At 41.0% G+C, this 27199-nt stretch overlaps 2 protein-coding genes across 2 annotated transcripts in view; both read left to right on the top strand.

Annotated features, from left to right (window-relative positions):
* The window catches only part of thada (THADA armadillo repeat containing), a 96480-nt gene extending 78514 nt beyond the window's left edge, over positions 1-17966 (top strand). Inside the window, exons 33-38 of the mRNA XM_087802567.1 lie at positions 527-645; positions 4034-4106; positions 4699-4849; positions 4951-5073; positions 16294-16469; positions 17579-17966. Coding sequence (XP_087658693.1) covers positions 527-645; positions 4034-4106; positions 4699-4849; positions 4951-5073; positions 16294-16469; positions 17579-17887 — 951 coding nt within the window. The 3' untranslated portion in view covers positions 17888-17966. The remainder of the gene's footprint in view (positions 1-526; positions 646-4033; positions 4107-4698; positions 4850-4950; positions 5074-16293; positions 16470-17578) is intronic.
* A 4454-nt stretch (positions 17967-22420) lies between these two features.
* Positions 22421-25853, top strand: zfp36l2 (ZFP36 like 2 zinc finger CCCH-type). Its single transcript, XM_087802711.1, has 2 exons — positions 22421-22759; positions 22850-25853. Exons 1-2 carry the CDS (start codon positions 22688-22690, stop codon positions 23984-23986), a joined length of 1209 nt encoding a protein of 402 aa, XP_087658837.1. The 5' UTR covers positions 22421-22687; the 3' UTR covers positions 23987-25853.
* Positions 25854-27199: the final 1346 nt, after the last annotated feature.

Genomic DNA, 27199 nt, shown 5'->3' with positions numbered 1-27199 from the left:
TACATGTAATTTACATCTTTTATAAAGATGTAAATTACATGTCTAGGCCCAAACAAAAGCCAGGTTGGGTCTTAAACACACATTTAACTGCAGGGGTTGAATCTTTTAAATATTTTCCCATTTATCTGTTTTTCCTAATTTGCATAATAAGGAGCTTGTTGACTCGACTGACGAGTTATTGTTCACCATAGTCTGGAGCTGAATTTGTTTCACTTCCTAATCTTTATCAATACGTTTGGCTAAAATGACCCTTTTTACTGAAGTTTGGCTTTGAAGGCCGCTTATCCAAGATGGCCATGACCGCCATTTTTGTGTAATGTGACGTTACAGTAACTACATTCTGATTCAGTCTATGGTTTTATCTGAAAACCTGCTAAAAACCTGGTATTTTGCAACAATAATGATGCTCAATCCGTCTCTTAAATAGCTCCTAAAGAATGCAACACACACCTTTAGCCAAAGAATGTGTTTTAAGTCAGTGGCAGGATCATAAAGGAAAGTTAAAAAGACGGATGTGTCTCCTCAGGTGCTGCAGGTGCTGTGTGTGCTGAGCGGCCGCTCTGAACTCTGCTGGATGGACCAGGGCTTGACGGAGGAGGTTGTCCTGCAGCATCTTCTCACTGTGGCTCAGAACTCCACTCACAGGTCAGTCCCAGCGTCAAGTCCATCACTGTCTCCAAGAAACACACATATTTCCAAGGTGGAGTGTATGTAAATGTTGATGAGGTTTTGAAAAAATCATAGAAGTTCTTGATCTGAATCTCCAATCAGATGTCCCAGAACAAAGATGACAGTCACACAAGAAGACGAAATGTTTCACAAAGTCTCAAGTCAAGCCCTTACTTTAGGCCATATAAAAATATTCATGTTTGAGGTCTGTGGATCAGAATCTACTGATGGTTCCTCACACAAGGTTCAGGACCAGAGGAGAGAAATCCTTCCAGACTGTTGCTCCTAAGCTTTGGAACCATCTCTGTGTTTGATGATCTACTGACTCCTTCAAGAAACATCTTAAGACACTTTTATTTGTTCAGGCTTTTCCTTGATTTTCTGGAACTCGTGTGTTGTTCTCAGTGTTATCTTGACCTTTTAAGTATATATTTTATTTAATATTGTTTTGATTGTTTAAGTGCTTTGTGACCCTGGTCTGGAAAAGCACTATATAAAAACAAAGTACTTACTTACTTACTTACACTAGTAAATTTTCTGCATTTTAAATTAGGTTAGATTGACTTTATTAAATTGGGTTCCAGTTCACAGCAGACATCACAAAAACAAGAACAAAGTGTATAACAAAGTACCCTGAGTCTATTAGTGTTGCATCTGCTTCTCTGCTCACAGATTTTATAACAAGAGTCTTCCATAGATATATTCATTTTAGCCTGTATTTTTCTACGAGTAATATCCCATATCTCCAAATAGCTATAGATTCTTGCACACATCAGACATTTTTTTTAAAATAACAAAGACAATTTATTTTCCTTTAAGCACAATTTATTTTGCATTTGATTTCAATTATACTGTAGTTCTTCGACGCCGCCTCCACCTTATAACACATAGTCAGTCATTTGCCATCATTTCTCTTTCATCTTCATCAATCGTTCAAACAATTACGTAATTAATTGTTAAAATACAAGATACATTTTTTTTTGTCATGATCTATTTCTGGTATTTTGTTTGGGTTTTAAATATTTTCCGATGACGGCGGTGCCGGATGCATCCGATGTAAGGTCGTGCAGATCAGTCGTTATAGTCCATAATTACCATTTCAAATGCATCCCACGTTCAGGACGAGCTCTTTTGTCGGCGGATCCGGACGTCCTCTCAGGACGTGCATCGACCTGCCGCGGCTTCCATTCACAGCCCAAAGACACGGGTGTCAAAACAACTTTTAGTCGACGCTCCCCGTAACGCTCCGACTGATGGACGAGGAGGAGAAAACAAACGGACACACTCACTCACACACACACACACTCTGATGCCGGGCTGTCAGCCGGGCGTCTTTCAGAGCCGCCGTGCGTGGAAGGAAGCGCTCGCAGGGGTCAGTGGCGACATCTGGACTCTTCAGACTCACAGCTGCTGCTCAGACTAAACAGCGGTTCGGAAGGCAGAGGTCGGAGTTGAACGCCGACTTCTGGGGATGACCTTGAGACTCGACAATAATGTTGATATTCAATTGCTGTGTCTCAAATCGCATACTAGCGTACTAAAAGTTAGTATTTTTAGTGCGTTAGTGCGTCTCAATTCTTAGTATGCGAAATTTAGTGCACACTAAATTGGCGTACTAACACGCCCACAAAACTGAGTATGGTTCGATGGACACTAACCACACTAAACAGCCGCCATCTTAGTGTTGTTTTAAACGGAAGTTCCGTCATATATACAGTAAATGCATATATATTCATATACTTACAGGTGCATTTTCCGCAGCAGTAGAAGGATAAACACGTCTTCGCTTCTGATACCAGCTTAAATATCTCGCGCTTATTTAGATTCTCATATTTTTTCTTTATTTCTTTTTCCAAAGTTCCAAAACGTGCTGCCAGCAGGTGGCGATAGCGTTCAAACAGCTGGTTGAAACATCATTAAATAGTAGTAGAAGAAGAAGCTGTCGCATCATTTCCTGTTAGTGTGTAGCAGCAGAGTTTGATTTGAGACATACTATCTGTGGAGAATTTGCGTACTAGTTAGTACGTACACTAAACTGATGCATACTAGCTTCTAGTATACTAAGAGTAGTATGCGATTTGAGACACAGCAAATATTCATTCCTCGTCACACCTGTACCTTCACACAAACACACACACCGACCCTCGACCTGGTTACATAAGGTTGACAAGCGCACACCTCCCCTCGACAAGCCTCCAATGTACTTTTCTCACCCGGACAATGGACCCAGGATTACATTACATTAAGTGTTTGAGCGTGTTTTCCGACCACCGCAGATCCACTTTCCCTCCTCCTCCCCGGGGGGTTTTGATTAACATCAGGGCGGAGGTGCAGATTGGGTTTCCAGTGGGTTTTTTTATGGACCCCCTCGTTCAACGTGATTGAATGGCGGCCGTGCCGTTGTGGCGAGCACGCGTCTATTGTGGCGCTCATCAAAGCGGAGGAGATGGTTTTCACACGACATTCACAGGTTCTGATGAAAGGGCGGGAGAGCGACGTGACGGGGTCAAAGTTCACAGTCAAGTTCATTCGTTAAGATCACTTTTTTTCCCTCCAATATTCTTGGTCGAAACATCTGTCCTCGCCCACTGTACCGGTCAGTCCAAGACTGGTTTCCTCTAGAACATAAAGATCTGTATCCTTACTTTTTAATGTTTATTGGAATTTCATTGTAAATCTTTTCTCTTTTTAAAAAAAAAAAAAACATTTGTAGAAAGTCCAACATACAATTTTCACCTCAAATATTTGTGTAAATTCAAATTTGATTTATCACATTGTTTAAATGAGACTCTTGATACTAAATTATATGTTTAAAAAAAAGTAAAACTCTAATTTCTTATATTAAATCACCATTTATGTACAGGATCTTCTTTTGAAACGACACTGTTTTATTTATGTTTTAGCCGGTCTTAAGAAGACAAATTAAATTTTTCTCTTTCTCATGTTGGTGTCGAGTTAGGCTTGTAAACGTTACTTTTCAACCTTGTGACATATGATGGGTCAAGAAAAATGTTTTTAAATAGTTAAGTGAGTAAAGAAAAGGATATTTTAAAATGCTAGCTTAGCATTGCTGTGGCTAACAATGCTAGCTGCAGTCATTCTGAGCTGAAACGTACCACCTCGTAAAATGTATTATCATTATTGAGTTTAAGATTAGAATGTCAATACTGTAAAGGAAATAATATATTTTATAATATCAAGTTTACATATTTATGACAGGAAAATGTTCTAGTCACGTTCACTTCATACATCACATTAATGCCTGAATGTGACATGTTTTTTTTTCACTTCATGTGGGTCTTATTATTATTATTATTATTATTTGTATATCTTATGTGACATCATATTGTTATCTATATTTCAGTGTTGATCTTCACTGTGCCGCCCTGACGCTGCTCTCTCAGCTCCTTGTACAGACGCTGACCTCTGACCTCAAGGTAAATGTCTTGTGATTTGTCCAACGTCTGAGTCGATCAGTCTGGGTTGTGAGTGTTTTTTGAGTGTGATATTGGAACAATATTTGACAAATAAAGACAGTAACAATATCTTCTAAACATCCCAAAAATAAATTCACGAAAAGTGCTTTAAAGCTTCTAATGTGGTTCTATAAATATATATTGACTTTTTTTTATAGTCTTAAATTCAGGTATAGAAGTTCTCAAAGATCATAATGACCTTCTCCAAGAAGGTCATTTAATTTTTCTGCTTTTCCTTATGTTTGTGGGAAATGTTTTGCTTTTAATAAAAATTGTAATAGTCAAATGAAAGGAGTTCTTTGGCAGAGGTTTGTCCCGTTGAATTAAGTTATTTCTTACTATTGTTTGGATAACAAATGTCACCGGAAAAAAAATCTACACAACCTCTAAAGGTGAAGATGAAGATCTCACAAGAAAGTTTTCAGCAGGAAATGACCTTCACATCATTTGAAGGTCATTAAGTTATTTAAATACAACAATGTTTGTGTTTTCATTTTTTTAGCAAACATACAAGAAATGATTATTAAAGTCTTCTGTGTAACTTGTTCCACAGAATGTCGACGCCATACGTTGTTTGCCTCAGTGGGTGGCGCTAGTGTGCTCGTGCTGCGGCGAGGACCAGCCGTCGGAGATGAAGCTGACGGCGGCCCGGGTTCTGTCCGAGTGTGCGAGCCCTCTGATGACCGGTTCCCGACTCCCTCCTAGTGAGTCATGACACTGTAGTTTATAATAGTCTGAGCGAGTGTGAAGTGTTATAAAACACTGTGTGTGTGTGTGTGTGTGTGTGTCTGTGTGTGTGTTACAGGTCTTGCCAGCGCACTGTCTCTCTGGAAGAGTCTGTTCATGCTGCTTCAAGATGAAGACCAGGAGGTCAGAGATTCAGCTGCCGACTTCTTCTCCAACGTGCCAGAGCATCTGCTCAGTGAAGGTACGACACTTGCTGGAGGAGACGACAACCACACACACGCACACACACACACACGCACAACAGCCAGACCTTATGTGTGAGTGACATCATATGTTCTCTGTGAATTTACTGGAATAAGGATGATTCTAGTCTGGCAGTTAGGAGTGTCCGTGTGTGTGTCTGTCTTTGTGTGTGTCTGTGTGTTCCTTTTGGTTGTTGTGTGTCCGGTTTTCGAGAAGTCCTGTGGTCACTTCTATATAATTGTACGATGCAGCCAACGCACACTTCTTCACACACGCACACAAACACACACGCAAACATGTTACTAGGCACAAGCAGGTAAACACAAATACACAATTACATGCATTGTTTAACAACACATACACAGTAACTCCCGGCGCAGTTAAACATTCACAATTGTAGACGCACTTTGTTACACACACACACACCTACTTTGTGTACACAACTTTACCGATGCAAGTGCACACAAGGTAACAATCGGTTTTCTACGAGTCAACAACACAAAGTTAGAGTCGCACATCTTTACACACGTATTTGTAGACTCGCACAGTTTCACGCGCCTCAAAGTTTGATACACACTTTAAAGTGAGAGTTCACACAATCATACAGTTGAACACAACAAGTCCACATAAGATACTTGTAATGAACTGTCAAACACAATTACAGTGTAAGGTTTATTACACAAATTAAATGAACCTGCAGACACACACATTGTTTCAAGCCGACACTATACACACTAACAAGTCAGGACATTAGCAATAAAACACCACACAATTAGACGTCTACACACACATGACAATATCACAATATAAGTGAGTCAAAACCCCAGTTGTGCGACTTCCTGTCCTCGCACCGGTAGAACCAGTGGCCGCTGCTGCTGTTGTGTCTGTCGTGTCCGATAAGATCCGGGAACACAACAACTGAGTACACAACAACACAACAAAGTGTCCTCCTGGACCTGGATGAGGGTTCCAGGGTTGCATCCTCTGCTCTGGACCTCTATTTGTTGCCATAGTTACAACACAAACAAAGAAAACGTGTGTGAGTTTTCTTGAGAATGTTTTGTGTGTGTGTGTGTGTGTGTGTGTGTGTGTGTGTGTGTGTGTGTGTGTGTGTGTGTGTGTGTGTGTGTGTGTGTGTGTGTGTGTGTGTGTGTGTGTGTGTGTGTGTGTGTGTGTGTGTGTGTGTGTGTGTGTTTTTGTGTACATAAACACAAGCCCGGGTCCGATAAGCCTTCAGGATTGCGGCTCAGAACCGTGACTTGAGAGGTTTGCTGGAGGAAGAGAACACAATGGGCATAATTACAGTCTGACCGGGGAGTCCTTGTCGCTCACCCTGGTGGACCAGAGGTTCTCGTTGTGTAGGAGTCGATCCACTTCCCGTAAACCGGCCTCCGTTTCCTCCCGCTTCCATTCCTCGGCGCCCATTCCTGTGTGCAACCATCTCCGCGTGACCTTTGCCTCCTCTGCCAAGCCGCCGGAGCCTCCGAGAGGATCAGGAAAATTACACTTGTTAAGTTAAACATGCGTCGTACGCCCAGAGGGAGCGACTCGGACGACACCGGGAGAATAAACAAGCCTGTAAATTGCTAATCTGGAATTAAAAAAAACAAACGCGCGTCCAGGACCAGGAAAGACAAATTCCTGGGGTAAATGAGAAACTCGCTAAAAACCCCAAAAGAAATAACATTCCTCAGCGGACGTGTCATCCGACCACTTGAGAAGACGCACAATGTTCTGACTGGGAACTGTGTGTGTTTGTGTGCTACTGTCAACACACTCAATACTGTCTGGTGCTGTTACAATAATCCAACTGGGTCACTCTACCAAGGGTGTGTCTGACCCAGTTCATGTCTTAAGATGTCACGGAGCCTATTACTACCACTTAGGGTAAAGAGACAGGGGACACCCTGGACAGGACCCCAGTCTGTCACAGGAAGGATTTGATCAGATTGTGATCCACGGACCTAAGAGCCCGAGCTGGGGTGTAAGTCTGGATCAGATCACTGATGGAAGGTCTGACCATGAATAGATCTGAAAGTAAGAACCAGAATTTTAAAGTTGATCCTGAAAGAAACTGGCAGCCAGTGAAGAGTTTTAAGGATCGAGGGAAATGTAAGTTCTTCTACTAGAGCAGGTCACAATTCTTGTTTTGTATTAACTGAAGGCGAGACAGATCCTTCTTGTTTCAGAGCCAATAAATCAAAATAATAGTAAAATCAGAAGAAAAAAAAACATTTAAAAAAGGTAAACATCTGACCAAGGGGCCACATAAGGCCCTTTGACTGTATTATTGTGTCCTTCATTAAAGTCTGGATGACTGAAAATGTTGAATCTTTTTTTAATTATTTTTTGGATTATTTTACTTTCTAATTTGTATTTATTGGTTCTGAATTATTCATTTTTCTTAAGACACACAAAACACTATTAAAATTACACCATTAAGGCCATAATAGTTCTAAGTACTTAAAAAGTGACACAACATCAAATTAATAAATGTTTTTTATATCTTAATCGACAACATTTGGGGGTTTTATTTCTCACAAAAACCCCAATCAGAGAAAAATAGGGGAGACCTGGATTTCGTTCTTTGTGGATTTCGTTTCCCAATCATATTTTTTCTGGTCCCTTTGGATTGAGGGCCCCTCACTGAATGTAATTGCCCATCCCTGGACTTAAGGCTTCTCCTTCTGGACTGGACTTAAATATGACCACAAGTATATGATGGATCACAGAGGGTGTGAAGACATCCAGGAGAGACTCGACCTCAGCTCCTCCACTAGAGGTCGATCGATCTAGTCTTGATGTCACCACCAGTTGGGTGATGAGCGACAGATGGTGGATACAAAAATTATTTCATATCTTGTCTGGGTGTCTTTCAAAATGTCCGAGGTCAAAAGGTCGACCCCGAGAAGCAACAGAAGTTTCCTAAGAGCGCTGGTTTCCTGGTCGTGACTCGTGGAGTCATGTGGTCGACGTTGATCATTACAGCAGCGAGACGATGAATAATTCAACTGTCACTGGTCACAGATTAAAACTCGGGTCAGTCATTACTTTCACTCCCGAAATAGCTCAAATATAGCAGCGTTGATGAGTTTGTTTGTTTGTTTGTGACCCCCCTCCCGAGGTGTGAGGGGCTTCAGAGACTTTGATATGGAGGCGACGAACACCTTCGACACATTTACGTTCCAGATTCAACATCATTGATGATCAGTGTGAGTTGTGAGGTAACGTTGAGGTTCCGCCCTCTTGGACCTGTGATGGTTTTTTTGAAGTGGTTCAGACGAGGTCTTCCTCCCACAGAGGAGCCTTTGTCCTAGATCTGAGTCGGGCATCACCGGCACCCAAATACCTCCAGACTAATTGGGTCTTGACGGGCTTGTTGGACCTCCATCATCAGCCAGTGTTCACTGTTCCGTCATTGAAGAGATGATCAGGAACAGCCTGGATCTACAGTGAACTCATTCACTCTGACTGTAGCTTCATCCATTCTTCCATCTTTCTACCCATTCATCCTTTCATCTTTCAGTCAATCATCCATTCATTCTTCTACTGCGTTGAGGGGGCAGCAACTGGAAAGAAGACGTCCAAACTTTCTTTCCTATCATCCTTCCTCCTTTAATTCTTTTCTTCCTACTCTCTTTTCTTCTTTACTTCCTTTCATTCTTTCTTTTTTTATTTTCTTCCTTCTTCCATTCCTTCTTATCTTCCACCTTCCCTTCCCTTTCCATCTTTCCTTCCTTCTTTTCTTCAGTATTTTCATCTTTCTCTGCTTCTTCAATTCCTTCTTATCGTCCAACTTCCCTTACTATTTTACATCCTTTCCTTCCTTTCGATATCTTTCTCCCTTCCCTCTTTTCTTCCTAGCTCCCTTCCTTTCATCCTCCTTTCATTCTTTCCTTCTCTCTTTTTTCCTTCTTTAATTCCTTTCAATCTTTGCTTCCTTCTTCCGTTCCTTCTTATCTTCCATCTTCCCTTTCTTTTTTACTTCCTTTCCATCTTTCCTTCCTTCTTCCTTCTGTAATTATTTGCTTCTTTTCTTTCCTTCTTATCCTACTTCCCTTTTCCTTCCTTCCTTTGATTTCTTGTATGAGTGAGGTGGGTGGAGGTCTCAGGGCAGACCTGGACGATACCTCAGTGGAACTGGAACTCCTGTGTATTTCTGCTGAAGAACTGGATGGTTGAGCAGGATATCACTTCAAAACAAAACGACTCTGATTTAAAGAGAAAACTCAACTTCAAAATTTTAGACTTTTGGGAGGTGAAGAAGATCTTTAATGAAGCTCGTTCTATGTCCTCAAAACCCAAACAGACAGACCTCAGATAAGTGGATGACCAATACCAACCCTTTTTCAGGGGAAGATTCCAGCTGACATGATCATTTCCAGGTCGACATCACGGGGCCGAAGCACTTTTATGACTTTACACTTAAGGTTCATTCATTTACAGTGGGTGGTGCATGGGAAGCAGGTCAGGCTGAAGGACGTTCAGCAGGCGCTCACTCGGCTGTTAAACCCGAGTCACATGCTGCTCTTGGTTGATGAGGACGGTTGAACCTCCATCAATCCTCTAACCTTTATTAAGATGGACGGAGGCAGAGCTTTTTCATTCAGAGGACTTTGATGTTTGTATTTATAGTAGTACTTATATAGTATTTATAGAAACTTTAATGTGAAGAACTTTTGTTTGTACCTGGATTACAGGTGTGTGCCAGTTGTTTTTTTTTTAGATTAGGGTACAAGACGTCAACAAAATAATTTGTCAGAATCAAATTGTTCAAAACTTAGTTAAGTTAAAAATGTGTGAATCAAAACATAAAATCTTCTTCAACGATACGAATGAAAAAAGTCATTCAAAGAGTCATTAATGGAAACTAGACAGAACTAAATGTAGTTTTAAAATTAAAGTTAAAACATCAAGTCTTTTGTAATCTAGAAACCATACAGTTCATTTTTTACATTTTTATAAAATGATATCTTTTCTTTAGATGATTTGTAAGCCAACCTAAAAAATACACCAATATTTAAATTATGCAAATATTCTATTTGTTCAGGCTTTTCCTTGATTTTCTGGAACTCCTGTTGTGTTATCAGTTTTATCTTGATCTTTAAAATATATACTTTATTGAATATTGTTTTGATTGTTTAAGCGCTTTGTGACCCTGGTCTGGAAAAGCGCTATACAAATAAAAATGATTTACTTACTTACTTACAAAATATGCACAGGTTATAACACTTGAAATCCTGTCTGTGTCAATATAGGTTTTAACAAGTTGAAGATGGCAGTCGTTTCAACTCTCTGAATAGGTTATAGCAGCTACTTAGCATGATAGTCAGTATTCATGCCCATCAACACAAATCTATCACCCTGACGACTGTTCGTCTATTGCTTCTATCGGAGGTGTCAGGAAATATCCAGCCCTGAATGATCACCCGGGGTTGAAAATGGATAGTTACGTTAATTTAAAACGATGCATTTTTATAGTTTTTCAGATCCTCAAAAATAAATTGCCTATTTTTTGTATATATTTCCTAAGAATTGAAAGCAGTAGTTCTGGTCGACTCGGTGGAGGAGCTTGATTTCTACACCACAGCAGCAGGTTGAGTTGGAGAAGTTATTTCCACGTTTAAATCAGCATATATTTGTGGAAACAACAGTTGGTAAGATGCTTCCATTGTTGTGTAAACAATCCCCAAGTCACAGGAAATGAGGTCATCTATAGTATAGATTTCCAGCTGGTTGTTCAGGGAGTAGAACAACACTGTTGAATATTGTTTGTACTTTAATAACACACATCGGTTCACACCAATTAACTTCTCGTAAATGTTGCTTAACCTACTTGTTTTGAGGTCAACTCTGTCCCGGTTAATGTTTAATCTTCCTCAGTCTTTTCTTCAGCGAGTTTTCACTCCACTGACTCTCTATCACCGGAGACAGTTGAGCTCCTGAAAGAAAGTTTGTTTTATTTTGACCGCTTTGTAGATAAAGTCCACGCCCAGGGACGGCTGAACGTTCAGGAAGAGATCTTCTGTTCTTTAGTGCGACTTATTGAATTAACACAGAGGCTACAAAAGTGCGCCTCGAAGCTGAGTAAACAGAGAATGTGGGGATCTTATGAAACTTTTTTGGAACAATACTTAATTTATGTTTGGCTCTTTCATTTCCATTCATCCCCATGATAACAGGATAGCGGCTCCTGTTGAGTATACATCTATAGCAGACCCGGGCAAAGTTTGTTTACCTATTTACTTTATTTAAATAGAACTTTTAACATTTTAAATGATCTTATTTGTGGATTTCTTTGTCCCTGAATAAAGTGAAAGAAAGAAAATATCTCTTATTTAAATAAATAATCTTGTTCATATGTAGATGCTTTAATAATTAATAAATGACAAAATATAATCAATAACTTCTAGTCTGAATCTTTAAATTACATACAGATGCATGTAAATCTAAAAAAAATCTTTGGACAGTATCGCACAATTCAACTTGTTCATGACCTTACTGTCAGTACTTGACCCTAGTTTCCTCATTTTATCTTCCATAGAATCTTTCTTGACGTCTCAACCCCTGCTCTAATGTGTCACTTGTGTCTTGACCTCAAGTAACCTCTGCTTGCCAATTAAAATCATGTTGTGTTTATTTTCCCTCTCGCTGATAACGCAGCAATCGAGGGGTTAAAAAAGAAACTCCCAGCAACAGATCCTCACTCCGTCCTCTCCGGTCCAAAGGCCTGTAAATCCCAGTTGTTTGTGTTTCTTTCATGTGTCCGCGGCTGCTGTTGCATTTAGAACCTCTATGGTTCCCGTCAGGTGACGGAGGAAGTGGAGGCTGTAAAGAGTGTTTTTATTTCACACCTTCCGTTCCGTTTACACCTCGCCCTGCCGTTCTCTTCCCGGCTCCAGTCTAGAGTTTTTCAGCCGCTCGTAGAAGTGAGTCCTCTGGTCGTCGACATAGTCCTGAGTTGTTCAGGAGACTTAAAGTAAGAATCTTTTCTGAAACATTATAAGAACAGGGACTTATTTTTCGAACGTCCGGACAGTTCAAGTATTTTCACGACTTGACCTTCAGGTATAAAGAGCAAAAAATAGAAAAAAAACGTTTTATAATTTCATGGAAATGCATGTCAACATAACTCTGACTCAGCAGAAGCAATTGACTGGATTCTCTGCAAAAATACGTTTTTTATTTAACTCATTATTGCTGGTTAGACTTAGTTTTTAAGTATGACAGAGAAAATCTGGTTGTTGTTGTTGCACCTTTCAGACATTAATAATCATTACGGACATTTACCGGATCAGCACTGGTCCTCCTTGGTTTGGAAACGTTGGTTTATTTTTTTAAGATTTAATTCACATTTTATTTAAATGAGCATTTAAAAGTGGATTAAGTGGATCTTAAAACGAATTGAAATCAAACGTTTCACCCAATGAACCCAAAAAGCTAAAATAAACATCTTAATTTTACACGATGAGCGAGTTTTAATTTCTAACACAATCTGATTTCCTGCTAAAGTTCCGTTTGATGAGTCACTTCCTGTTTGTGAAGATCCCGCACCCGGCCCAGTCAGATGGGGTTAGATATCGACCGTTATGACTAATATGTTTTTAGCACTTTGTTTTTTTTTAAATCAGAAATGAAATCAAGCGAGAAAATGTATTTAGTTTCGCCCCAAAAATCCCTCCGACGGACTCGTTTATGAGCCTAGAGCTGCTGAACCATCCAAACGTCACGTAGATACAATCGCACCGACATCTTCTGAGTGTGAAAACACACTCCAAACAACAAGAGTCTCACGTGGCGACACACACACACACACACACACACATCAGTGTGAAAGACTATCCCCTTGAGAAACTCTAAAATCTTAAGGAGGGAAATCGCGCTAAGCGATGTGTGAAACCTCCGGATGAATTGAATGCAGCTAAAATTTCCTATTATGTTCCTTCATGTTTGTAACGGTGAGGGGGTCGGTTCGGGTCGGTGGGGGTCAGGGGGGGGGTTACTGTAAAGAGCGAGGAGAAAGTCCTTTAACCTCCTAAATCTCCTCTAATGCGCCACAATCAAACTCTTAATGTTCTTTCCGGGCAGACTTGTGACTCAGCCCTGATTTTACGGAGAAAAACAATCCATGTGTTTTTGGTACTGTAAGTGCCCCCCTTACCGCCCCCCCTACCGCCCCCTCTTGTTTTCCCATGCTGTGTAGGCCGGTGGCTCTGGAAGCCTTTTGAAGTCCTCTGTTATCTGAGCGTCAGCTGCCGTCGGTCAAGGTGGGAGAACGACTGCCGGAGTCGTTGCACCGACAACTGGAGTCGCCGAGCGAAGTCACCGGCCATGTTTGAAGTGTGCGTCCTCGCACCTCTGTGTGTGTCTGTGTGTAGATGTGGTTGTATTACCGTAACAAACACACCACCAGGACCGTTGTGTTCCTCCTCTAAACAAACAAGCGTAGACACAATAAAAGACTCCTGAAGGAAAAAAACCAAACAAACTGGATCAAAGGTTTGTCGCTGGTTTAACGAGTCGACGAGTCATGTCGGGTCAGACTTGGTTAGAGACTAGACTTAACAGAAAGAAGCGAGTGGGTATCGGCGAGCGGTCGGTAAAAGCTACAGTTAGTTGATGGTTAAGGGGTAAGTTGGAAATCCAACTCTCCTGATTCACTTTTCAAACGTTGAAGTATTCCTTCTCCAAGATGCAGTAAGTTCCTCATTATGACCATGTTTTTAACTTATTACTTCATAAATGTATCCCCCGTCAGAGATCTCGGCGAACGAGAGGTTACGAGAGCGAAGTCTACTTGGGTAAAACAAAGTCCATCTCCAGAAAAACAATGTGTTTTCAGTGGGCGGGGCTTAAGATCATTTTCTAATGTCAATATTTCAATAAAAAGAGAGTTTTGTACAAACAGACACTGATGATACAATAGAGTCACTAAGACGCACTTAAATCAACACATGAGTTGAACTTTAAGATGGAGGGATTGTTTAGTAGCTAGTCTGGTTAGCATTAGGTCTGATCCAGGGACGGTAAGAAGCGATTGATGTTTGGAAGCTCGGATTAGTTCAAGATATATTCGGATGAAAGTTACATTCTAGTGATCTAGGTTTGGGTGAAAGAGTTGTTGATGATAAAAGTTCAGTTCAAGTTGTTGTTCAAGTTGTATTTGTGAGAAAATGAATCTAACTTTATAAGTTTGGTCTTGATTAGTTGAAAACTAGGACTCGACAGCTTCTTCTTCTACTACTATTTAGCACTCATCGCAACCGGACATTAAAAACTATATCACCGACACTTGACAACACTTTTCTCCAATTGAAACAAGTCATTAAGTTGTGTTTCATTGTGTTATTAATGTTGTTGTGTTGTTTTGTGTTAAAATAACTAGGTTTTTTTAGACTTATACATCGGTATCTGCTCTGAAGACGTGTCGTCAGTGACGTAGCTTCAGTTTAGCTTCATCTACGTCACTAGGATGGCGGAGGATGGAAAGGGTCCATCGATCCACACTCAATTTTCTGGCCATTTGAGTGCTCATTGCACACTACATTTTCACACACTGCTCATTGGGACGCACTTGTGCACTCAAAATATTAAGTGTAAATGCAGAAGTGCATGATTTAGGACACACCCTCATGTATTTTACTATGTATTAAGGATACGGTTGTGACTTAAACATAGATTGTCGTGAGTCTTATTTACGAGATAGAATCCAGTGTAATCTCGACTCGATGGATGAAAAAGCTCGAACAACAACAACATGTGTCGTCCGTTCCTGTGAAGAACACTCGCCTTCTCCGTGATCTTCCCGTAAACAACGGTGAGGCCGTGACTCGAGGTCGCCGGTGTTTTCACTTCCATTCCTTCTTTTCAGCCACATCTCCTCGTTCACACTGTGAGAAAAAAAAGGCCAGTGTGTCACCGTAACACACCAGTAGACACAATATTTGAGTCGATTCCACGAACTTCCTGTTTGAGTTGAGGAGGGTGGGCTTCTTCTCCTGGAAGGGGTTCTACTCCGAGTCTCTCCTGGATGACTGAGAGAGTCCAGACACCGACTTCTGCTGATTTTTTCTGCGATCATTCGACCGTGTTTTGAAAAGATGACACGATGTAGCCGTGAGAGCAACTTCTCTAACCTCCTTCCTGTTTCAATACTTTCAAAATAAAAGATAAACACTAAGTAAGTGCTTTAAGAAATTAAGGTCAGGGGCCACCAGGTTATTTTACCCTCAAGAGATCGACTCCAGACTCTTATGTCTGTGATCTTCAGTGAGCACAGGAGAGTCCGAATCCATTGAATAGTTTTGGCTTCTGGCTCAGCTCTCACGCAATCCCTCCCTCACTCGTGAACAAGACTCGCGGATACTCGGAACTCAAACCACAAACTATCACTGATGTAAGAATGGACATCCTTGAGGAAAAGTTTGAGCGAGTGAAACTGGATCATGTGAAGATAAATGAATCGTGTGAGTCATAAAGTGTGTTTGTGTGTGTGTGAGGGTGTGTGTGTGTTTCAATGTGTATTTTCGGCATCACACACCCTCACGGCGGTTTACTATATGACTTGTAGTTTTGTTTCCCCGGGACATTTCCAAACCAGGAGACACAAACACAAACACTTGTCCTCCTTGGCAGGAGGAATTATTTCCTGCGAGAAAAAAGACGGAAACAAACTTTCTCTGTGTTTTATTTTTTTCAATTTAAAGATTCCGTCGGCTGTAATTATTTTGGATACAGTAAACACACTCGCGAGGGTTTCCTCTTCCCTCGCTCGCGGAGTACGGCCCCGTCATTAGTGGTCCGGTCCCTGGTCCTGGTCCTGGTCCTGGTTGTCACAGCAGAGAGAGAGAGTACAGGTCACGTCACGAAGCACAAAAACAACAGTAATAACACAATAAAAAAACACAGCTTAATAACTTGTTTCAATTGGTGAAAAGTGCTGTCAGTGTTAAAAAGTAGTAGAAGAAGAAGCTGTCGAGTCATTTCCTGTAAGTGTGTAGCAGCAGAATTTGATTTGAGACAGTACTACACTGTTGAGTAAGTGTACTGTCTTACAAGAACTTGAAGAAGTGTATTGGACACAGCAATTGTTGCTGGATTAGCATTGCTAGCTTAGCATTGCTAGCTTGTGTCGCAACACAACATGTTGAAAACACATTTTTTCCTCCACAACTACACAAAATTGTGTTGATGTTGTGATGCTCGGTTGTGTGTCCAGAAGTGGCCGGCGTGTCCATGTGCCCCCCCGTGGCCCTGGACCTGGGCGTGGGGCTCCTGTGCGGGCTCCTGAAGCGCTGGGAGCGGGTCCCGGCGGGCGCGGCGGTTCTGACCCAGTGGCTGCTGGGAGACGAGGACGGCGGCGGCGAGGAGGACGGATCGGACGAGGCCGCTCTGGTGAGAAGAACCGAGTCTCGTGGCAACAGATGGAAGTCGAGTGTTGACAACAGACGTGACCTTGACCTGAATGTTCTCCGTCTAGATTAGACCAAGGTGTGGCCCTTAGATTGTGTTAATGTGGCCCTGATGAGGTCAAACATCCTGGAGATGGATTTAGTGTTTCTTTCTATTATTCATTGACAGAGTCTCTAAATGTGACGACATGGGTTTTGTTTTATTTTTTTCCTCCATTTTTATCACGTTTTTGTGAGTTTTTGTTGGCCCTCAAAAAGATTTAAGTTAATATAAGGGGGAAAAAAGGATTTAAAAAATAGAAAACAATAAAACAATAATCTTTTTTAGCTTGATTTTATACTTGATATTGTATATATACAGTATATATGTATATACTGTATACATATATATATACTTAAATATACAGTATATATATGCATATACAGTATATATATATATTGTATATATACTGTATATACATATATACTGTGTATATATATATAGTATATATACAGTATATATATGTATATGCAGTATAAATATACAGTATATATACTGTATACTAGTCACTCGTCAACATATTTAATGGTAAAGAGTACATGACGTTATAAGTCATTTTATTGCATGTTAATGTATTTATTTAATTATTATATCAATTAAAATATAAATCACAAAAATGTATTTCGGGGGGAAAAAGGAAAAAATGTTAACTTTAGTCCTAAAAAAAAGTTTTAAACAAGTAATAGATTGAATTAATACTTTAGTAATAATTTGTTTTTCAAACCTAAACCTTTTTGTTTATAAACATTAAAACATGTTGTGTTTCTAATAAACAAAATAAGATTTATATAAATAGATAAAAGTTTACAGACAAGGAGAAGTTGTTCTTCAACAGTCAGAACGTTTAATCGGGTCGTTGGAAACAAGACAGTGGGAACGACTTGTGTCGCAACATCGGCTCGGTTCTGTTGTTCCAGTGTAATCGGGTCGGCAGTCTAAACAGGGTTCTCACACTGATGCGGCGCTGAAGGGCACCGAGCCCACGACCTTCCTCGTTTGTTTAAAGTTGTCGGTTCAACGCCGCGATCCAACGCAAACGTCTCTCCCGCCAGGACGAGGACGACTTCCTGTTCGAGAAGGGCGACCTGAACCTGTGGGCCGAGCCGCTCCAGTGGGTCCACCTGCTCCACCGACACCTCCGCGCCATGGTCCAGAACCAGAACCAAACACCCGCAGATCAGGTCCAGGTGCTGGACTCGCTCTCGGCTCTGGCCCGGGTCAAAGCGCTCGGCGCCGCCCGGGCTCTGGACTCGCTGCCGGGCCTGCCGCAGTTCCGCTGCCCCATGGAGCACGCCCGGCTGCTGCTGAGGAGGACCAGAGCCTCGCTGGCTCTGGACCTGCTGGAGGAGCTGCAGGGATGAGTCCAGCACCGGTGTGGGTCCAACTCTCAGCACCTGAATGTTCTTCTTTTTAAACCTTTTTTTATCAATTAAAAAACCCTTCACTGACGTTTTTATTTGGAGACAATTATTTTTTACCAACAAAACTTTCAAAATAAAATGCAACAAAACCTATGGAAACATTTTGATATAAAAACAGTGATAAAGGAAACAATGATTGAGAGAAATGATAATAATAATAAAAATAATAATAAACCACAAAAACAAGCATCAATGTATTTATTTTAGGTTTAAAACAATTGTATGTATATATATTTAAGACAAACCATCAATATTTGTCATTTTTAAATGTTTTCTTTTTAATTATTTAAGTGACTTGCCTTTTATTTTTTATTTAAATCGCATTTTTTCACCTTTAATGTAGAATAAAATCTTATAATAATGTTACTATTATATTATCATGTATTTAATCTATATTCATTAATGAATAAAATGTATATTTAACAATTATTTCAGCTATTATACTACAGTTTCAAGTATTTTAACCATTAAAAAATAAATTAAAAACAAATAAATATACACTATTTTATTATGAATAATTGTATTCATTGTATTTATTTTAAAAAAAAAGGTTCTTCAATTTGTGAGACAAGATGGTTGAAGTGATATTGTTGGTAAACAAGTGCTCGAGGTCACATGACTGAAGATGTTTCTGGTCGACAGTTTAAATGAAGCCGAAGCTTTTCCTGTCGTTGACGTTCACGGCAGGATTCCTCCTGGTTTTACCTTCTTCTGCTGCTCATTTCATCAGATGTACAAAGAGCTTCTGTCCTCCCTCTCTCTCTCCCTCCCTCCCTCCCTCCCTCCCTCCCTCCCGGTCACCATGTTCCCTCTGACAGCTGACGTCATGTTTGGGAACACATGCCTCTCCTCGGTAAAAACAGAGCGATGGTTTCTGCGGACGAGGGACATGTTGGTGAGATCCTTCGCCGTCTGTCCTTCGCATTAGACGCTTTTTTATCGCGAGCGTAAACGGTCCCCGGGGCGAGCCCTCGGTCTAATTTTAGGGTTTGCTCGTAGTAGATTCCAAAAAACTCTTATGTCACTTGTTTTTTTCCCTATTTTTCCGACTCCCCCGTCAGCGAATCCGAAGTCTGTTTTGAAAACTGGTTACCGAGACATATTTGGTTTGCAAACGTGTTGCCATGGTTACCGTTTCATCACTTCCTGTTTCGTTTAAACTTTCATCTTCTCCTCTTTTCTATCTTGTCTGTCTTTTTCTCTTTAATTTCCTCTCTTTTCTTCGTCTGTCCATCTTCTTTTGAATCTTATCAATGTTCATGTTTCTATCGTGACCCTATGAAGATGGTTGTGTTTAAGATAAGTTAAGATAATACGATTATTCCAGGATTTACAGTGAGAATAAAACTCAAACCAAATAACGAAAAGACTATATCGCAGTCACACCTCTTTTTAAAGATAAATAGGTAAATATACTTCTTATTTTTTTTTTGCTGAGGTGTACCCCAGGGAACCGGTATCGGTCCGTGAGACATTTGTTATGTTCTATTTATTATTACTACTTAAAAGGTGTTTAAATTAGAAAAAGAAAAAGGATTTTACTCTGAGAAAACATGAGTGAAAATGAAAATAAACAAACATTAGAAATAAATAGACACACACATGCAAATACACAACTTGTTATAACAAATCCTGAGATCTCGCTGATTTTCATGCACTTAATTGTAGTTTTTATCAGGTCATGCTGTTGTATTTCTACTTTATTTCCATGAGAACGTCGGTCCCTTAAGTGTGCGACACCTTTAGTGACGCATCGATCGTCCTTTTCTTCTTCATTTCCAACATTCCTGCTTTAAAACTTACTTTCTTTTCTTCCTTTCCACACATCTTTCCTCCTGAACAAACTCTCGCTACACTTTAATCACTTGATTCCTGTCGGTTCAAAAGTGATTTAGTGTTTGTTATTATTTTGGAATCAGAAACTCTGCCGGAGCTAATGTTGCTCCAGTGAGGTCAACGATCCACCGCACGACCTTTCTCACCTTGTGCTGCGTTCCACTTGAGCTTGTAAGAGTTGTTTTGCCAGATCTGGTTGTAAAAATAAAGTGGAACGCCCCCCTTGACACGGAGGACCCCGAGCAAGACGTCTGCTCAGCAGTTTAGTGAATGAACTCTGTGAGTGAACCTGGTTCACATGAGGAGTCACTGAGCAAACAGTACTGGATTCTACTGATTACACATGTACTTGTTTGAGCCATATTTAAAAGAATATTTCTTAATTTCTATCTTACCCAATTTAAATGTACATTATGAAAACAGGATTTTGATGGTAAACTAGATGTTTTTCAAAATAAAAGGTTTTTCTTTAATCAAAATAATTTTTAAATATGCCGTTTAAAATGAAGGTCAGAAGAAGTAAAACAATAATAATAACTAAAAAGTAAAAAAGAATTTAAAGTAGATGTAGTTGACTTAGTAGAAGTAGTAAAAGTAGTAGTAGAAGTAGTAGTGGAGGTAGAAGAAGTAGTAAAATTAGTTGTAGAAGTAGCAGAATAACAAGTGGTAGAAGTAGCAGAAGAAGAATTAGTAGTAAAAGTAGTAGTGGACATAGAAGAATAAGTAGTAAAAGTAGAAGTAGTATTGGAATAAGTGGTATAAGTATAATTAGTAAAAGCAGTAGTACAATTAGTAGCAAAAAAGTATAAGTAGAATTAGTAGTAGAAGAAGTAGAATTGGTAGTAGAAGTAGTAGTATGAGTAGAAGAGGTGGAATAAGTAGTAAAATTAGTTGTAGAAGTAGAATAAGTAGTAGAAGTAGCAGAAAAACAAGTGGTAGAAGTAGCAGAAGAAGAAGCAGTAGAATTAGTATTGAAAGTAGTAGTGGATGTAGAAGAATAAGTAGTTAAAGTAGAAGTAGTATTGGAATAAGTGGTATGAGTATAATTAGTAAAAGCAGTAGTACAATTAGTAGTAAAAAAGTATAAGTAGAATTAGTAGTAGAAGAAGTAGAATTGGTAGTAGAAGTAGTAGTATGAGTAGAAGAGGTGGAATAAGTAGTAAAATTAGTTGTAGAAGTAGAATAAGTAGTAGAAGTAGCAGAAAAACAAGTGGTAGAAGTAGCAGAAGAAGAAGTAGTAGAATTAGTATTGAAAGTAGTAGTGGATGTAGAAGAATAAGTAGTAAAAGTAGAAGTAGTATTGGAATAAGTGGTATAAGTGTAATTAGTAAAAGCAGTACTACAATTAGTAGTAAAAGTACAAGTAGAATTAGTAGTAGACGTAGTAGAATTGGTAGAAGTAGTAGTATGAGTAGAAGAGGTAGAATAAGTAGTAGAATTAGTAGTAAAAGTAGTAGTGGACGTAGAAGAATAAGTAGTAGTCGTGGGAATAGAAGAAGTTGTAAAATTGGTTGTAGAAGTAGAATGAGTAGTTTAAGTTTAATTAGTAAAACGGTAGTACAATTAGTAGTAAAAGTATAAGTAAAATTAGTAGTAGAAGTAGAAGTAATTACAAAGAAAGGGTTTCTTTAAGTGACACCAAAGACAGAAATAAAAAAAAGTTTAAAAAAAGACTAAACTAGATACTAGAATAACTATGTTTAACAAGCTGTTTGCAGCCATTCTAAAGTAAAATATATCACCTGTAATACTTATACTTACGCACTCATTTAAAATGTAAAAGATACATTCTGCCAATCTACAATAAAATAATATAAAATATATATTATTTCTAATAATAAATCAACAAGAAACTATTCACTGAAATTAAATACATATATCAAATAAGGTGATTATTGAATTTTAGGTAATATAATATTTTCTATAAAAAAAACTACAATAGTAGATTTATTTTTATATCTATTTTATATCCGAGAGGAGGATTCTTTTTTCCAGGTCTTATGTTTTGGTGACGTCATATTTCAAACTGCATCTAAAGTAACTGATAAATAAAAAACAATGTTTCGTAGACAGGGGGTGCTGTTCCCCTATTTCACTTACACTTCCCGCGTTCTCTCCTCCAGGGGGCAGTGTTACCCCGCAGTCACAGGCTCTCGGAACATTCCTGCAGTCAGAGGAAGAAGTTAGAAAAAAAACTCTTGACTCCACTTGTTTATGTAGTAACTTCATAAAAATACACAAGTATATTCATCTATTTTCTATATGAAATGAACGCGATCATGTTTTTCGCAACTGATGAGAAACTCAAGTTTGGAAATAAAGTTTTAAATTAAGTTTTTGTGTATTTAAAAAAAAAAAAAAAAGTTTTAAATAAAAGTTTTGTTATTGTTTGAAAAGATGATGATGTTTCTCGAGCTGAGGTTTGATTCAAAAACCCCTGCAGCGGGAGTCGGAGCAGGAGGTTGGATTTCAAAAGGAGAGAGAGGGGGGAGGAAGGGGGAGGAAGGGGGGTGTCTGGGGCGAGGAGGCGTGCCAGGGTGAGAGGCGTGCCAGGGTGAGAGGCGTGCCAGGGTGAGAGGCGTGCCAGGGTGAGAGGCGTGCCAGGGTGAGAGGCGGCTCCTCCGCAAAGTTTTGCGCCGACTTGCGCTCGCCCCTCCCCGGCCAGCGTCAGGCATTTATACGCATGTGAACTTGTGGAGCTTCACAGTGAAGCACCAGAGCTTCTCCAGGGGAGGAAGTTAACACCAGCCGACACTTTTTTTTTTAACCTTCTGCGGACTTTACTCGGCCACACTTTTTTTTTTTCTCCTTTACTTCCCCCCCGAAACTTTCCCTTCTTCTCCCTCCAACTCAAACCAGTCGTGGCACCGACCAGCGCCCGTCAGGGATCCATCTCGCCGCCCCATGAGAGAGTCAGTGAGGCAGCAGCAGACCCGGGACATGTCAGCCTTCTACGACGTGGACCTGCTTTACAAGGTGAGTCCGGGTCCAGGTCCAAAAGGGAGGATGTAGAGTTTTTTTTATTTGAGTCTAATGTGGGTTTTTTTTTTGTTGTTATTCTCGCAGCAGGAGAAGAGCCTGAACATGAACGCGCTCCACATCAACAGCCTGCTGGATAAGAAGGCGGTGGGCGCGCCGCTCGCGTCCCCGGGCTCCGGGGGGCCCTTCAGCCCCGGCTTCTTCCGCAGGAACTCCACCAGCAACGTGGAGCCGATGATCAACAACAAGTACTCGCACCTGGGCTCGTACCTGAAGGAGAACACCACGCCGCTCATGAACAAGGAGAACAAGTTCCGCGACCGCGCGTTCAGCGAGACCGGCGGCGGCGGCGGCGGCGAGCGCTGCGGCGGCGGAGGCGCGCTCCCGCAGAAGCCCCCCGCGGCGCAGATCAACTCCACGCGCTACAAGACGGAGCTGTGTCGACCCTTCGAGGAGAACGGCTCGTGCAAGTACGGCGAGAAGTGTCAGTTCGCGCACGGCTACCACGAGCTGCGCAGCCTGTCGCGGCACCCCAAGTACAAGACGGAGCCGTGCCGCACCTTCCACACCATCGGCTTCTGTCCCTACGGGCCCCGGTGCCACTTCATCCACAACGCGGACGAGCGCCGACCCGCGCCCAGCAACAGTAACGCCCAGGCGGGGCGCGAGCAGGGCGGCTTCGGCCAGAGGGACGCCCTCCTCCTGCCCCAGCAGCAGCAGTTCTCGCGACCAAAGCTCCACCACAGCCTCAGCTTCTCCGGGTTCTCCTCCAGCCACCACGGGTTAGAGTCCCCCCTGCTGGACAGCCCCACGTCGCGCACGCCCCCCCCACCACAGCCCACCACCAACTTCTACGACGAGGTCCTGTCGCCCAACACCCTGTCCTGCATCAACTTCTCCTTCCCCGGGCAGGACCTGAAGGCCCTCCTGGCCGGCTACAACCACCACCAGCACTCCCCGGCGGGGGGCTTCTACGGGGGTCTGCAGGTGTGCCCGCCCTCCCCGCCGCCCTACAACATGAGCCACCTGCAGGCGCTGCGGCGCCTCAACGAGTCGCCGGTGTTCGAGCCCCCGCCGAGCCCCCCGGACTCCCTGTCCGACCGGGAGAGTTACGCCAGCGGGTCCCTCAGCTCGTCCGGGAGCCTCAGCGGGTCCGAGTCGCCCAGTCTGGACGCCGGGCGTCGTTTGCCGATCTTCAGCAGGCTGTCGATTTCTGATGACTGACTTGGATTATGGACGGACTTGATACGAGCCTGAATCCCTGAACCCCCCCAAAACCCCCTGCCAGCTCAGGATGAGGGGGGGTTGCTGTGGCCCCGGCTCCGACCTCCCTGGTGGGGGGCAAGAGTGTGGAGGGTCACCCGCAGCAAAAGTGTCCTTGACCCTGGCATTAGTTAGTGTCTTTATGTATGTAATATAGTCCTATTATTAAAAACTCTTAGCAAACAGAAGGCATTCCATCAGTGCCTTGCCCAAGGGCTCACGGTATGAGGTTGGAAACCGTTTTTTGGGGGGTTAATGGGGGAGGGGGGGGGGACACGTGGTGTGAAACTATCAAAGTTTAAGATTCTCGCACAAGTTGAGGAAAAAACGATGAATGAAAAAGGTGTCGCAGACATGACGAGTCGAGCCCAGACGACGACGATTCAACGAGAAAAGTTTTCATTCACTTTCATGTCGAATCTTGGCTCGACTCGTCATGTCTGCGATCGACCCAAAAATCCATTAAATTCATCAGTTTTTTTCTTTGGTCTTTGTGCAAGAATCTTCGACTTCTGATTTGTTTTACACCTTTTATTTTTTTAACCCCCCCCCCCTTCACCACGACCCACCGGACGCTTCCTTCCCCTCGCGTCACAGCCGCCTGCCGCCCTCTGCTCTTCAGGCAAGCCTGGGATTAGTGACAAGACTTGACAGGAAGAAGAAGCTTCAGATTTCCTCCCAATCCTTCTCCGAGGAGAGGAGGGGAAAAAAACAAAAACTAAAAAAAAAAAACTTCCATTCCAGACCCTCCCTCGTCCCGGCGCCACCCAGCGGTCGGTGGGCTCGCTTTCGCTCGGTTTTTTTTTGTTGAAAGAGTTCGGGGGGAAATCACTGCTGACGGTTGAATATATATTTTTTTAGCTGAGTGATTTGCATAGCGGTGCAGAAACTGACTATGGACTATTTAACTTATTTATTATCTTGTGAACACACGAAAAGTATAGGCTGCGTTGGTCGTCCATACTGTATTTATCAAGTATGATGAAGCAATAGATCTATATTCTTTTATGTTTAAATTATGATCGCCATTATTAATCTGCATAAAGTGGAGTGTATGTTCTTTTCACAGTAATATATATTTGGTTTTTTCTCCTGTTTTTTTTTTTTTTTTTGTAACTTCACTTGGTTATTTTTATTGTAAATGAGTAAACAAATCTTAATTTAAGAGAAACGTATGTGATATTTATTTCATTAATTTTGTTTACGTTATTCAAGTTGATTTGCTGTTTTTTTTCGATGCTGTAGAAGCTTCCCTCGTTTTTTTTAGTTTCACTAGAATGTATCCGTGGTTGTACAGACCGTCCAAACTTCCTTCTTTTTTTTTTTTTAGATTCAAAGAGTCCACGAAAATTAACCAAAAAAGTATTTTTCTATTTCCTTCTGTTGGCACTGTGATTCCAGCCACGTGCTCGAGAATGTAGCGGTCCCAGTATTAGTGCCTGTTGGGGGTCTCTCTCTATGCCCCCCTGACCCCCGACCCCTCACCCCCCGCCGTCTTTGCCTTAAATTAACCAAATAAAAGTATTTTTGCATCTTTTCTACACCAGCTGAAATGAATGTAGTTTCAGATTCTCTCTCCTCCTCCTTCAATCTCTCGTTGGCTTGTACATAGTAGGTACACGGGGACGCGCACTATGTACTTTTGACTACTTTTATCAGAAGTAAAGCTTTTTGAATGTAACAAATGGACAAAAAAAGACAACAAGAGTCGTTGTTGTTGTTGGATTTTCTTTTTTTTTTTCTTTCGGGGAGTCGGTTCACTACAAATGGAGACTGTTAACTTTGTACTGTACATTTTTCGTAGCTCTCCCAATAAAAGCATTTCTTTTCTTTTTTTGGAAAAACCGCATTCCTGGCTTTTGTGTGTCCCACATGCTCCTGAACTCACCACGAGTCCGTGTGAAGTCGGACCTCGGCTCCAAACGCGTCTCGGCTACAGGACGACGTCACCGTCGTGCTGTTGAAGAATGTTCTTATGTAACGCTTTGACCCACTTCCACCAGAACCCTTTTAAAGCTCCACAACAATCGTTTAATCCCATTTCAATCCAATAATATTTCAACATAACCTGACTTTAATATCATCTTAATAATATAAATGATTTATTCCATCTAACATTTATTTTAAATTAATTGAATTTAATCAACAACTTTTGTACGTCCTTACTTTCTGTATTGGACTTCAGGTAATTATTTTTAAAATATTAAATATATTAAAATACAAACACTTTCAAGAGTCTTGACTCTCACTTGTGTCGTTCCTGTGGTAAAAACAAATGTCAGTTTTGGTTTCGTAACATTTTCAAAAGTGTGTTTAAATAGTCAAACAGTATTTTTCCACAAGTTGAACTCAAGATAGTTTTGTTAAGTAACATTCATAGTGAGTGTGGCATGTAGTTCTTCTCGCTGCCAATAGGGGGCCGCTGACCATGCATGAGCTTTACATGTTTCAAACTTGAATTAATGAGTTTCTTCAAACCATCATTTATTTCATTCATAGTTTCCTTTCATCCATCTGTCTATTCATCCATCTATCTATTTATCCATCTATCTATTTATCCATCCATTTGTCTAATTATGTTTCTCATCATTGACCTAAACACCTACAGTATTCATCCATCCGTCCAGTATATTTTATCTGTTAATCCATCCCCTTAACCTGCATCACATTATTTATCCATCCATCTGCTTATTTATTCATCCATCCATCCATGTATTAATCCATCCACTCATCTATCTGTTCACATTCTATTTATCATCCCCTTGTTCTGCATCATATTAGTAACCCATCCATCTACCAATTTATTAATCCATCCATCCACCTATTTATTTATCCATCCCCTTATCCTGCATCGCATTTTTCATCCATCCATCCACTTATCCATCTGCTTTTTATTCATCCATCCACTTAATGAATGAATGAATTAATATTGTTTATTTCGGGCATGTCAATGCCATCTATCTACTTATCCATCCACCTATTTATTCATCCATCCATCTGCTTATTTATTCATCCATCCATCTGTCCATCCACTTATCGATCCACCTATTTATTGATCCATTCATCCATCCGTCCATCCACTTATCGATCCACCTATTTATTGATCCATTCATCCATCCGTCCATCCACTTATCGATCCACCTATTTATTCATCCATCCTTCTGCTTATTTATT

This window comes from Callionymus lyra, chromosome 11 (assembly GCF_982586985.1).
Source record: "Callionymus lyra chromosome 11, fCalLyr1.hap1.1, whole genome shotgun sequence".
NCBI classification, from domain to species: Eukaryota; Metazoa; Chordata; class Actinopteri; order Syngnathiformes; family Callionymidae; genus Callionymus; species Callionymus lyra.
The sequence above is the reverse complement of the archived record's forward strand: the minus strand, read 5'-3'. Positions and strand labels throughout refer to the sequence as shown.

Excerpts from the sequence above, each read along its gene's own strand:
- zfp36l2 (XM_087802711.1), top strand. The coding sequence starts at position 22,688 with ATGAGAGAGTCAGTGAGGCAGCAGCAGACCCGGGACATGTCAGCCTTC. Across the intron at positions 22,760-22,849 it reads ACGTGGACCTGCTTTACAAG|CAGGAGAAGAGCCTGAACAT; the intron begins GTGAGTCCGGGT and ends TTATTCTCGCAG.